Source organism: Orbicella faveolata, unplaced genomic scaffold (assembly GCF_042242905.1).
Source record: "Orbicella faveolata isolate gen_17 unplaced genomic scaffold, um_ofav_v1 contig_36, whole genome shotgun sequence".
Taxonomy (NCBI): Eukaryota; Metazoa; Cnidaria; class Anthozoa; order Scleractinia; family Merulinidae; genus Orbicella; species Orbicella faveolata.
The window spans coordinates 16,879,984-16,892,754 of NW_028301565.1; the positions used below are offsets into that span (position 1 = coordinate 16,879,984).

The 12,771-nt window shown below is 40.2% G+C and overlaps 1 protein-coding gene across 3 annotated transcripts in view; it reads right to left on the reverse strand.

Moving 5' to 3' along the window:
* Positions 1-12,771, reverse strand: part of LOC110059415 (uncharacterized) — a 29,217-nt gene that overhangs the window by 2,770 nt on the left and 13,676 nt on the right. For all 3 annotated transcript variants that reach the window (XM_020766098.2, XM_020766097.2, XM_020766099.2), the window contains 16 exons: positions 9,751-10,019; positions 9,161-9,397; positions 8,323-8,895; positions 7,265-7,492; positions 6,788-7,052; positions 4,916-6,264; positions 4,070-4,155; positions 3,023-3,225; positions 2,683-2,794; positions 2,320-2,573; positions 1,910-1,979; positions 1,736-1,808; positions 1,271-1,499; positions 601-1,165; positions 258-405; positions 70-167 (listed from right to left, as the gene is read on the reverse strand). In XM_020766098.2, the coding sequence (XP_020621757.2) occupies positions 70-167; positions 258-405; positions 601-1,165; positions 1,271-1,499; positions 1,736-1,808; positions 1,910-1,979; positions 2,320-2,573; positions 2,683-2,794; positions 3,023-3,225; positions 4,070-4,155; positions 4,916-6,264; positions 6,788-7,052; positions 7,265-7,492; positions 8,323-8,895; positions 9,161-9,397; positions 9,751-10,019 (4,759 nt within the window). The remainder of the gene's footprint in view (positions 1-69; positions 168-257; positions 406-600; positions 1,166-1,270; positions 1,500-1,735; positions 1,809-1,909; positions 1,980-2,319; positions 2,574-2,682; positions 2,795-3,022; positions 3,226-4,069; positions 4,156-4,915; positions 6,265-6,787; positions 7,053-7,264; positions 7,493-8,322; positions 8,896-9,160; positions 9,398-9,750; positions 10,020-12,771) is intronic.

Sequence of the window (12,771 nt, forward strand, 5' to 3'; positions counted from 1 at the left end):
GGAAAATCCGTCTCGTTATAAGCGACTCACTAGCCGGGGTTAATATGATTAAGTTATTTTTTAACTAACCTTTTCATCTTGAGCATCCTTCTTGGCGCCATTCCGCAGCAGTTCCTTGGTCACTTCCAAGCTGTTCACGGAGGCAGCCCAATGCAGAGCGGTTTTTCCTATCAAGACACAAATCAACGGTGTTAGAGACCGCGGCGAAAGCTCAAATCAATCTCCAAGATATCAGAAACTACAGATCACACACACACCTTGATTATCCGCACTGTTGACCTTTACGCCGGCTTTGATGAGGTGACGCACGAGATCGGGCAAGTCATGCCTTGCAGCCAGGATAAGCGGTGTGGTACCATCGTCCATTCTAGCCTCAAGATCCGTGGCACGATTTCGTAGCAAGATCTTAACGACAAAAGAAACAACACCGTTTAGAGACGGAATGAAAAATGTCGAGAATAAAGCGTTTTCTGCGTCGTGAACAGCACTGAACTTACCAGGTACATATCTACTTGAAGAACATGCAATACTAATTCTTATTTATCAGAACATGTCAATTTTTGTTTACCTAGCACACGTGGGATATCACTTCATATTTACCTGAAACACTCCCTGAGCATCAGCTCCAATAGCTAAGTGTAAAGGTGTGCGGTTGAGTCGGTCCCGTGAGTTAGCATCAGCTCCATAATCCAGAAGACGTTTAGCAACATCAGCTCTGGAATGTCGAGCAGCAAGATGAAGCGGTGTCTCATCTTGGTCCGTCTTAGATCCATAGCTTGCCCCAAGAGACAGCAGATCCGAGACCATCGCTCCTCCGCTGTCGTCGCTGTCTTTGTCGTCATCCAGGCTGCTGCCATCACCGTACCCACCGCGACACGAAGCCAAGTGCAAGGCGGTCATTCCACCGGGGCCTCTGGCATCCACCTCTATGTTTGATGCTCCTCGCTCGCCACTGCCCTCCTGAGGAGGGGTCAGAGCCAGCGATGGGTTTCGTACAGTCACATCCGCTGCTTGCTTGTGGAGGCTGGTCCATTTACGCGGGTCTTCTCCGTTGTCCAGCTTGACGCGTTTGGATTCTCTGGGAGGGGTGAGGTCTGATCGGCTGCTCTCGCCATCCGCACAAGCACCTTCTTCGTCAATTTCCGAGGAACTTTTGCTCATTGATCTGGGAGAAAAGAGAATGATGAAATCAGCCAGAATTCTTCCTTCCTTAAACCTCGTGTTCATGACTTTTGTAGACGTCAAGATGCCACAAGGACAAAAAGTTTACCTCATGGACACTTCCTGGCCGACGGGTTCACGCCTCGTGGAAGACTGTCGTCGAGGTCGATGTCTTGGAAAACCTTCAGGTACCCACAGTTTGGCGTACACCCTCTTGGCACCAGCCAACACTCCAACAATAAACAGTGGAATACCCACACACAGCATAGCAATGTAAAGTGGCGACAGAGGGGGAAGATCAGGGGGTGGTTCTTTGGGGGTCGGAGGTTCGTCGTCAACTGAAAAAAACCAAATTCATCAGATTGATGTCAATGGTTAAAGTAACTGTCTACTCTCATGGGCTCGTTGCGTAACGAGCAATGCACGACATTGCGTGACGTCCGTGACGAACGGTCGTGCGCCTTGTCGATAGTATTTGATGCGTTTCTGCTCTTACACTTCTGGAACGCAAATGGAAAATAAACAGAATCAGACTGACTTGCACTGCTTCAAGAGAAGAAATGACAACTATTACCTCTAACTTGATACACGGGGTAAGGTAGGTCTAACTTGTTGGAGGACTGTAATGCACCAAGGTAGCGAGCTCCCTGAAAGCAAACCCAACAAGTTTCAGTTAATCCCGGCAATTAAGCTAGCAGTAACAACTCAACAGACACCTAACAATCAACATATTTGAAGGTGAACTTACATCGCTCGCTTTGTTGATACACGTGTGTCCTGAGCATCCTCTCTGGTCGAGATCCACGTGAACTTCCGTTCTTTAAGTAAAAACCAACAGAGAAGGCAGTCAATTCACTGCTCGCTAAGGTTACATACTAGAATTTCATTTACAAAACCATCCCGTACAGCATAATAAACTGCACCACATGGAAATACTGTTCACTTACAGGCTTCTATTTGAATGGTCACACTAGTATTCCATCCCCAGACTTTAACGTTAAATAAAACCACATTGTACAGCATAATAAACCGTAACACATGAAATTACTGCGAAACAGATTTCACTGGAACAATAGCCACAGGTTTCTCTCTTGACTGTGAAAGAGCTAAATCGCACTGGCACAGAACACATTGACTGAGTTATTACAGAACACTTACCCTTTCGTGGACCCTTCCGCTGCCCGTCTGACAACGTAATGAGTCAGCTTCAGGATAGCTTGTCGGCGTGAGCGCTGTTTCAGGGCCTCAGTAGGAGAAGGAATAGTCACGGAGTAGATCATTTGCTCGTTATCCTTTTTCTTGATAAATGCAATGGTTTCCAACACTGCAGAAAGTTCTCTCATAAATATTCTGGAACCATTCCTAAAAGTGTCTGGTGTTACCAACAGCACAAGTACAAGCGTTCCTTCGCCCTGGGACATTTAAGAAAGACATATTAATTTACCACTGCCACAAAAAGCTGCTGATGTGTACTGTTACTATACTAATGTATTATAAACAGTCGAAATCAATTTCACCCACCAATTTAGGACTCCCTGTTTCACAGTCTAAACCATCCTTCAAGCAGGCTTCATTGTTGCAGACTGAATCACACACTGCATTTTCAAAGCGGGCAGCACAATAGTCGTTATTGCTACGATTCATATAAAAACAATTAAAGTTAGACATTGAGCATCAGTGCGACAAACAGAGTTCGTCGAAGAGTCAAGGTAAACAGTCTATGCCCCCCTTAAGAACTGAAGATGGCAAAGGGAGAGGAGAGAGAAATGGGAATTAGTAACTCTTTGGGGACACAAGTTCTTAATTAAAAAATACAAGAGACAGACACAGAAAGGGTTACAAAGTGATTTGTGTATCATACCTGCATTCTTTTTTAGGAGGGCTGCAATCAAAACCGTCAAAAAGACACTCTACTTTGTTGCAATGTTTGTCACATTGACCATTTTTGAACACTTCGTAACAGAATTTTCCAGATTCTGTCAGTGCAGAGCAATTTTTCCATGGTTCAATTCCAAGGGAACAGGAAGTGCCATCCCAGTTACAAGAATGAATGTTGCAGTTTGGCTACATTCGAAATAAAGGAAACATGCATGAAAGAGTCAGAATCCACAATAAAATAACCTTAGTAATCATGGCTGCACTTCGTTTTTTGATACATTCACATTTTGAAAACTATTCAGCATGTGTGACATTTTTATCCTTTATCCTCACATAAACTACACACACTTCAGCACAATACACTACTGCTGGAGAAAAAGTAAAAACAACAAGGTACATGTAAGTAGTATCTGCTATTTTAGTATGATGGCTCATATAGCCATAGCCATAGCCATAGCCATAGCCATAGTAAGTTTTTCTTGGACAAACCTGTCCAAGGGGGAAAGGTACAATGAGGTTAACCCTATGTAAAGCACCACCCCGTGAGACAAGGCCAGACCACACCACTGGGAACTACGTACTCTACTCTTTTCGACAAGCGTGTGGGTTCTTTAACGCCTCCTGCTAACCATGTAACACTGAAGATGCAGGAGACGGGGCCTACGGTTAATAGTCCTTATCCGAGAAGACTTGAACGTCTAATCAATTGCAGATGTAATTACAAAGGCAGTGCATTCTCCTCAGTTATTTTAAGACCCTAAGTGTTAGTCCGACCTTCCGTACAGCAGACTGGCGCTCTACCAACTGGGCTAGCCAGTGCTTAACTACAGCTTTTGCAACAAGAGACAACCTGAATGGGGACGTCTAGGGTTAACCCATCACGTTTGTTTGTTGATGTCCATTTCCATAAGTGAGCAGAGATATGCTGCACTCCTGACAGCCTAATAATTGCATGTTATCTTAATCATGACAATAATTATGGCCTTTTGTCATCAAACAAATGAAACAACAAAAAAACACATCAACTTACATTGCATTTCCCTCCATCAAACTTCTTTGCACAGTCATCACGGGGGCACTTTGCTTCTTGTTCACAGTTTGTACCGCTGAAATTGTCTAAAAGCAGGAACAATTTCATGATTAAAATACTATTCACACATAATGTCCTTAAAATAACAACAAAATTTGAAATAAACACAAGGGCAAGAACAAACTCATTCCCGAGTTTCTATGAATAATCTTAATGCCATTGACAAAATTCTGTTCCCTGTCAAACAATAGCTCAGTTATAATCAAGCCTGATCTTTCACCCAGATTCACGTTAACAAATTCATACACAAGTGTTAATTTATATGCTGTGTACTTAACTGCCTTGAGGCAATTGATCCAGACAATCACTTCCTCTAACCAAACATAATATATCTGCTTAACATGGCATTAATTGCGTTTGGCCCTGCTTTTCCACTTTTCCACTCAGGGAATGTAATTAAGTCCTATCTAAGAATACAACATTACAACAGTGACCTTGGGACCAGTACTTAGATGAGAGGTTAACCAGCCATGACAAAGCAAGCAGTGCTTTCAGCTAAATTGTTTCCCTTGTTCAAAAGAGTTTAGACGTCAGAAATTCGTTTTAATATTCCCATACTGACGACACAACACTACAGAATCCATGTGGCGTCTAGCAAGCTGGTTGCTATTTTTGAGCAACCAAGCAAAACTGCCCAAATATATATTAGAGACGCTACACTTACATGTACCTCGGAGAACTAAGTAATTGACATGACATTTCTTCAGACATAACTTGACTGAGAGAAAAACTGAGCATGAAAAATAAAGTTTTGTTCAAAGAGTAAAATAAAGTTCACATGTTTACCTGGACATTTACATCTGTAGTGACCCACCATGTCTTCACATGTACCACCATGCATGCAAGGATTGCTTTTGCACTCATCCACGTCCTGTTCACAGTTTATTCCGGTGTATCCGATAGGACACTTACATGTATATGTACCAAATCCATCCTCACAAGTTGCTCCATTCTGGCAAGGTGTGGACAGACAGTCATCCTGGTTCCACTCACACATTCGACCATTAACTCCATGCATACAAGAGCACGAGAAACTACCGTTGACATGTGTCAGACAGGTGCCACTATTCAGGCAAGGATAATCTGAACACGAGGAGACTGCACGCTCACAGTTTAATCCTGAAAATCCTTTCTGGCAAAGGCAAGTATATTTGCTGGCACCATCTTTGCATTCTGCTCCATTCTGGCAGGGATTTGACAGACACTCATTTATGTTAAAGTCACAGTTCTTGCCCAGAAATCCAGGCCTACACATGCAGCGATAATCATTATCAGGCAGTGAATAACATTTGTCAGTGCCTAGAGGTGAACAAGGGTTAGAAGCACATTCGTCAATGTCCACTTCGCAGCGCAATCCTGAATATCCCGCTCTGCACAGACAGGAGAAACTTTCCAGACCATCTTGGCAAGTACCACCATTGAAGCAAGCATTATCTGGACAATCATTAGGATTACTTTTGCATGTATTACCAACATATCCCACAGGACATGAACAGAAAAAATCGTCAACTAGATCAGTACATGATCCACCATTCTCGCATGGGCTCAAAGCACAGTTATCAACATTTATTGCACAGTTGTCACCAACAAAGCCTTTCAAACAGCTGCAAGAGTAGTTTGACACTCCATCGATGCAACTGGCACCATTTTTACAAGGTCCACTGGTGCAATCATTGATGTTGATTTCACAATAGCTTCCTGTAAAGCCAGGGGCACATGAACAGGACTGCATATTCTGGTAATCATCAATACATGTTCCCCCATTCAAACACACATCGCTTCTTGAATTTCTGGCCTGAGCACAGGTGATATTCTCGACATCACAAATAACGCCTTTGAATCCAGTCAGGCAGTCACACTGAAAATCAGTCCCAGTTTGCTTACACGTCCCACCATTTTTACATGGGGAGTTCTGACACCAATCGATTACATTTTCACAATTCGTTCCAGTGTAGCCAGGTTTACAGTAGCAGCGGTATGAAGCAATTTCGTCGACACAAGTGGCTTCGTTCTGACAAGGTGATGATCTGCACTCATCGATGTGCTGTTCACACCTTCGTCCAGAGAAGCCAGGTGCACATTCGCAAAAGAAATTATTCTCTCTGTCGACACATGTTGATCCTTGTAGACAGGGGCTACAAAAGAAAAAGAGAAAGCATATAAACTTAGTCAAATTCATGAAATAAACTCTTATGATAATCATTCTTATTCTTATTATAGTAGCATTTAACAAGATTGTAACTTGAGAGTGCAGTGCAATGTAAAAGCAATTGCCTGAAAACTAATGAACACTACTTTCACATACCACAGTTTCTTTTTTCTAGGTTTTTTTTTACTTTTACATGTATAACTGGGCACTGTTTGGAGTGAGAGGGTGAAATAAACTAGTGAAATCCTTAAGCATCTGAATTTGGGTTTGTTCTACCACCCACCCCACCCAACCCTCTGGGGGGTGGGGGTGGGGGGGGGGGGGGTCTTGAAATTGTGCCCTTTACTTTTCCCATCCACTTGGTGCAATGTCTCACTATTACACGAAACAACTTATAGTACAGTACACTGTGGTCATGGAGAATGTTTAAGTGACAAAAACATCAGGTACTAATTGAACCACAGTCTTTTTTAAGCAAATCATGCAAAGAAATAAATTACAAAACTCACCTGGATTTACAATCGTCAATATTGATTTCACAGGTAGTACCCCTGAAACCAGCATAGCAATCACAAATGTACCTATTGACCCCATCTCTGCACTGACCATTAAAGCAAGGGTTTGCAGCACATTCATCAATATTAACCTCACACAACTGTCCACCATACCCAGGCATGCATTTACATGAGTAGCTATATTGTTGTGAGACACAAGATGCACCATTTTTGCACTGGTTTCCAAGGCAACTGTCAATTATGGTCTCACAGCTTCTACCTATCATATTGAAGAAGAGAAAGGAGAAAAAACTCTCAAGGATGCTGCAACATGTTCCTAGGGAGTCCACTATTCAAACTCCTGGTGGTCTAGTACTGTAAAATGCACTCATTCCTCATTGTAGGAAGTCTACATGTACATTTTAATCACTTCATGAAATCACAAAGAAAAGCATTAACTTATGATATCCTGAACACCACAAAGAGACAAACCTGTGAAACCCGCCTGACATTGGCAGTGATACTGAGCAACACCATCTGTACAAGTTCCCCCATTTCGGCAAGGTTGTGATGCACACTCGTCGTAGTTACTATCACAGTGGGGGCCATCAAAACCTGGATGGCACTTACATTCGTAAGCATCAAGTTTATCATTACATGTCCCACCATTCTTGCAAGTAACTCCTATGCAGTCATCAACATTGTGTTCACATCTTGTACCTTTAAGCAGAATGGAAGTTACTCATGACATAAAGAAACAGTAACATCTGCACTTGTCCAAACAGTTCTCAAACTCATTAGTACCAGTAATTCATCAAATTGAAACAAAGGAAATCATAATGAAGATGATGTTTCATTATCTGATCTCAATTAGCATGGATTTTTAGGATTATATAACTCCAGTTTTTCCTTAATTTAAGTCTTGACTGAGAAGGTATATCAGACACTCAAGACAATGTTTTAGCACATTTCAATACATCTTGAAGTTCATCTTAAGTACTTTGCTGTCTCTCTTCTCAGTGTTAGCAAATGCAGTAAAACACAGGCTCTCATGTTTGCTATAGTAGGTCAATCACCATGCAATGTAAATGAACACTTCAGAATTCAGAACTGGCCATGATAATGATTGCAGAAAAAGATCAATTACTTTCTAGACATAAATAATTGTCTTGTGTAAATAACTTTGTCTGAAGACACCTAGTTTCAAAGAATGTGGAATATTGGAAAAGCCAAACTTTGCAAGGTATTACAGGAGTCATTACTTTATGGCATGAGCTCTAGGTCAGAGTTAGGGCATAATGCTCAAGGAGAATACACCAAACAAAACTCTTCAACAGTAATTTACAGGTACTTTCCTCATAGGATATCGAAACATTTATTTAGTTTTGTAGTATATACCATAAAATTAATTCTATGGAATGAAAGATGCCTCCTCATTAATGAGTTGCATTTTCTGTTTTCTTTGCTCATGCTAATGCGGTAAGGGGCAGTTTAACATTGACCACCCCTGAAAAATAATGCCCATAAAGGTCAATTCTCAGGCAACTTACCACTTGTGCCTTTAGGACATCTGCACTGAAACCCATTTTGTTTATTCTCGCAGGTTCCGCCAAACATACATGGATTGCTGGAACATTCGTCAAAATCTTCATGACAGTTCTTTCCAATGTAACCAGGGGCACAGATGCAGGAGTAGCTATTGATGCCATCAACACAAGTTCCATAATGCTGACAAGGGAATGACATGCAGTCATCTATGTCTGTCTCGCACACTTTACCAGTGAAGCCACTGGCACAAGAGCAAGTATAAGAGGCAAGGCCATCAGAGCATGTAGCACCGTTCTGACAAGGATTTGGGTTTGCACACTCATCAATATTTATCTCACAGTTAGTTCCACTGAAGCCAGATTTACACTTGCACCTGTAACTATTCAATTCATTAACACATTGTCCTTCGTTTTTACAAGGGTTGCTGTTGCATTCATTAATGTCCACATTACATGTTTTGCCTGTCCACCCAGGTAGACAAATGCATGTAAATTCACTGACGTAATCCAGGCACTGAGCGCCATTCTTGCATGGGTTGGATGCACACTCATTAATGGGCAAGTCGCACCTTTCACCTGTAACAACATCACACAAAACCTGTTTACTACATTCCCATTGTTTGCATATTTTTGTTGTATAGCTTGAGGAGCCAAAAATGCCAGGATTAGTCCTTTCTCTTGTAACATACATATACAAGTCAGTGTTATACTTTTCCCCTTAAAGAAAACACATCAACCAACAAAATCGAAAAAAAAAATGACTGAGGAAAGTGCCTCAGCTTGCCCTGCTATAGGCCATACTGGCTATTGGCCTGCATGTGGGACCTAATATGATAATTACCTGTGTAACCTGGTACACACTGACATACAAATGATCCAGGTGTGTTGACACATGTGCCACCATGGTGACACGGTGAAAGACTACTAATCATGCACTCATCGATGTCAGCACTGCAATTTTTCCCAGTCCATCCTTTTGGGCAGTGACAATTATATCGTCCAAAGGGATCTGTCAAACATGTTGCAGCTCCATAACATGGATTGGCGTAACACTGATCAATAGACTGGCACAAAGGACCTGCATAACAAAACGTTGTTTGACATGTGAGTAAGAAACTTGAACAAGTATCTGTCATTTCATTATCAAAGCAAAGCCCTACCACTTTAGGTGGCAAGTACTCTATTTAACTGATTTGTTTTGTCTATAAAAATGTAACTACGAGTACAGTAAGTACATAGGTTGTTGTTGTTGTTGTTGTTGTTGTCAATGGTCGTGCTGTGCAGTTACATGTACATGTGTATGTTACCGCATGATATAAGAAAATGTTTCTACAATTTTGGTGACTTTTATTAACTAGTCCAATCCAAGTAAATAAATACAATACATAGTTAGGCATTAGAAAGTCCAAAAGTCACTCTAGATCTTCTTACCTGTCCATCCTGGTGGACAGAGGCAATCATATTTGCCAACTCTATCCACACAAGTGCCACCACTTAGACATGGGGGGCTCCCATCTGCTTGAGTAACACAGTCATTCTTGTTGATGGAACAATCAAATCCTTCCCAACCAGAAATACAACGGCAAAAATAGCCTCCAAAAACGTCTGTACAAGTTGCTCCATTATAGCATGGATTTGATAGCACTAGACACTCGTCAACATCTGTTTCACATGTGGCCCCCGTGAAATTTGCAGGACAACTGTTAATGAAAGACAATAAATTATGACACACATGTTTGCAAATACCATATTTCCAAGTTGAATATTATAATTCTAGTTCTATGACTCTAAACATGGACTGAACCATGCCATACTAGTAACAAACCTTATTTCAAATATACATAGATAGTTTGGTCTTTTTGAAAATAAAGGGCAGCTTGAAATCAAGTAATTTTAGGCAGTTCTATGAAGTGCAAAATGATAATCAAAATCCAACCAAACAAACAAAAGTTACTTTTAAAATGATTGTCAGACACAGATACATGCATACACATATGCACAAGCTTATTTAAAGTAACAAAAAAAATGCTCGGAAGTGGGTGGTCAAAACTGGAACAGACTAAACCTGCTTACTTACTTCATGGAAATCACATCTCAAGTGGCAATCTTTTCTCTATGTATTAGGAAGCACACAGATTGTACCAAAATGCCTGTCTAAAGTTATGTAACAGAAGTCTCTTTCACTACAACTGCTCACATCTTTCCGTGCCCTCAGGGTGTGAAAGCCTAATTGACTTGTCAAAGCAAGCCATTGAGTTTTAATTTTGACAATGTTTATTTTGAGGAAAAAGACTTCAAAGTAGTTTGAGCCAACATGCAATTACCCTCCAATGTTCTCTTCTTCCTCCAGCAAACATTCTCATTGCACTTCACTCTTAAAGCACATATTTATTAACAAGACAACAAAACATTTGAACAAAACTAATAAGAACAATAGAAATCATGGTTTGCCACACCACCTAGCTGGAATTCATTGCATGAAGTTTAACGCCCTGTTGTGAAAAAAATTAGTCATCTATAAATCCATGGTTTTTGTTTTGCTTTGCTTTTTTGTTTTAGCTCACCCAGTCAGGTTTGTGTTCTGAGCACAACTTTAGTGAGGATTCCTTATTTTCCTACAGACTGTAATACCATTCAGATGGAAATAATGAAAACAACCTTGTCACACCGTGACAAATGGAACAAAACTAAGGACAATTCTTGCACCCTTGAAATAAGCTGATTAAATTTTTAGCTAATGACAATTCATCAGAATATATTATTACATAAATTGAATTAAAATAGAACACAAAATGAAAATATTATCAATAAAAAATAGCTGACCATAAGGGAATATAATATATGGTATAGACTTTGTTTGAGATAAAATGTTTGGCAAATAAATAATCTGTTATGGCCACACACGAAAAGCTTAACTAAGGTCATAATAAATTTGTACGTCTGCCAGTTTTGATCACATTCCTTTTTTGATGATCCGTACCAATCACAGTGAAAATCAAAAACTGCAACATGACTCATAGGGCACTTATTAAAACCTGACAGGCTATTCCCTGGTAGTCACAATATCAAGAGTAGATTTGTGGCCCCCCAGGGAAACATTGACTTTTAGCCACAAATTGCTCAATAGCTTATGTGATCCTTACTGCCTAAAAAAGGCCAAATTTTTGCATCCATACTGTGAAGTACCTTGAAGTCATGAATTAATGAATAAACCCTTATCTATTTTCTTTTCAAAAATGTTGCCAAATCAAAATAACTGCCGTCTGTACATACAAATTACCAGCATCCTTATGGAACATAATCATTACTTACAAACAGGAAAAAAGGCCTAAAATTAAGCCACCAATAGATCACCAAAGAAATACCATTCTGGTAACAAAATGCAAGTTTCCTACCTTGCGTACAGCTGCTAACTAGCCTATGCGTAATCTCCGCATGTTTCATGCTGATCAAACAATTGAGCAATAACAATGAAAGCTACAATTGATTTTAGCCACAGAGCCAAATATCACTGATGATCAAACTCCTAACCATAACGGTTTTACAAAAAAAAATATCAAACAACTTGCTCTCGTGGGTTGATTCCTGGAAATCATAACTGACCATTCTTCTTTGAAAACCTCTATTTTAATAACAACACACAATTAACGTCCTAGTTAACACGATTACGTGGTATCAGACTTTGGTCCTTTGTGCCGTTCAGAAAAACAAAAATGTCCCCAAAATGCTATTAGTTAGCCTGTGAAATCCATGTTTGAATAAGATTGGCTTCATCTTATGTTTAAAAACAACCCTTTTGATCTTTTTCGAAGATTAGAGATTTGTGAATTCACAAAACATGGAAAGATTCTGTTAGAGGGGTGTTTTTACCTAGTTCTCCAGAAAAAGAAAGTATATAAGACTTCTCTTACTAAGCCGCGGAGTTGCGACCCGCAGTTACTGAACCAAAAAAAAAACATTCCGTCTTTCTTTGGACTGTCTCTCTTGATTCGTAAACCATATCAAACATTCCTGGGATGAAACAAGCTACGTAAATAAAGATTATTCAAAAACGCCAATAAAACTTAGGCAGAACTGTCGTTTTCGCAAATACGAATTAATTAACAACTGAGACGAATTACGGAGTGACGAAAGATGACCAAAACAGCGTTAAGGCAAACAGGAAATCAGTTTCGAATTCCTCTTTTCTTTTTCCAGTTTTGAATTTCTAATATCCTTTTACAAAACGATTTCCTCGTGGATCAGACTTATTATGAACATCGATTTTTTTTTTGGCGACCATTGTTTTTGGAATATTTATACGACTGGCATGTGGAAACGTAAGAAGGGATTCGTGCAACAACTATTTTAAGCTCAATAATCTTTCGCACTTTATTCCAGACCTAATCCATACGGAGACCAGTTTCTGCCACAATTATAAATCCTGTTAAACGCGCAGGATTGGTCCATTTT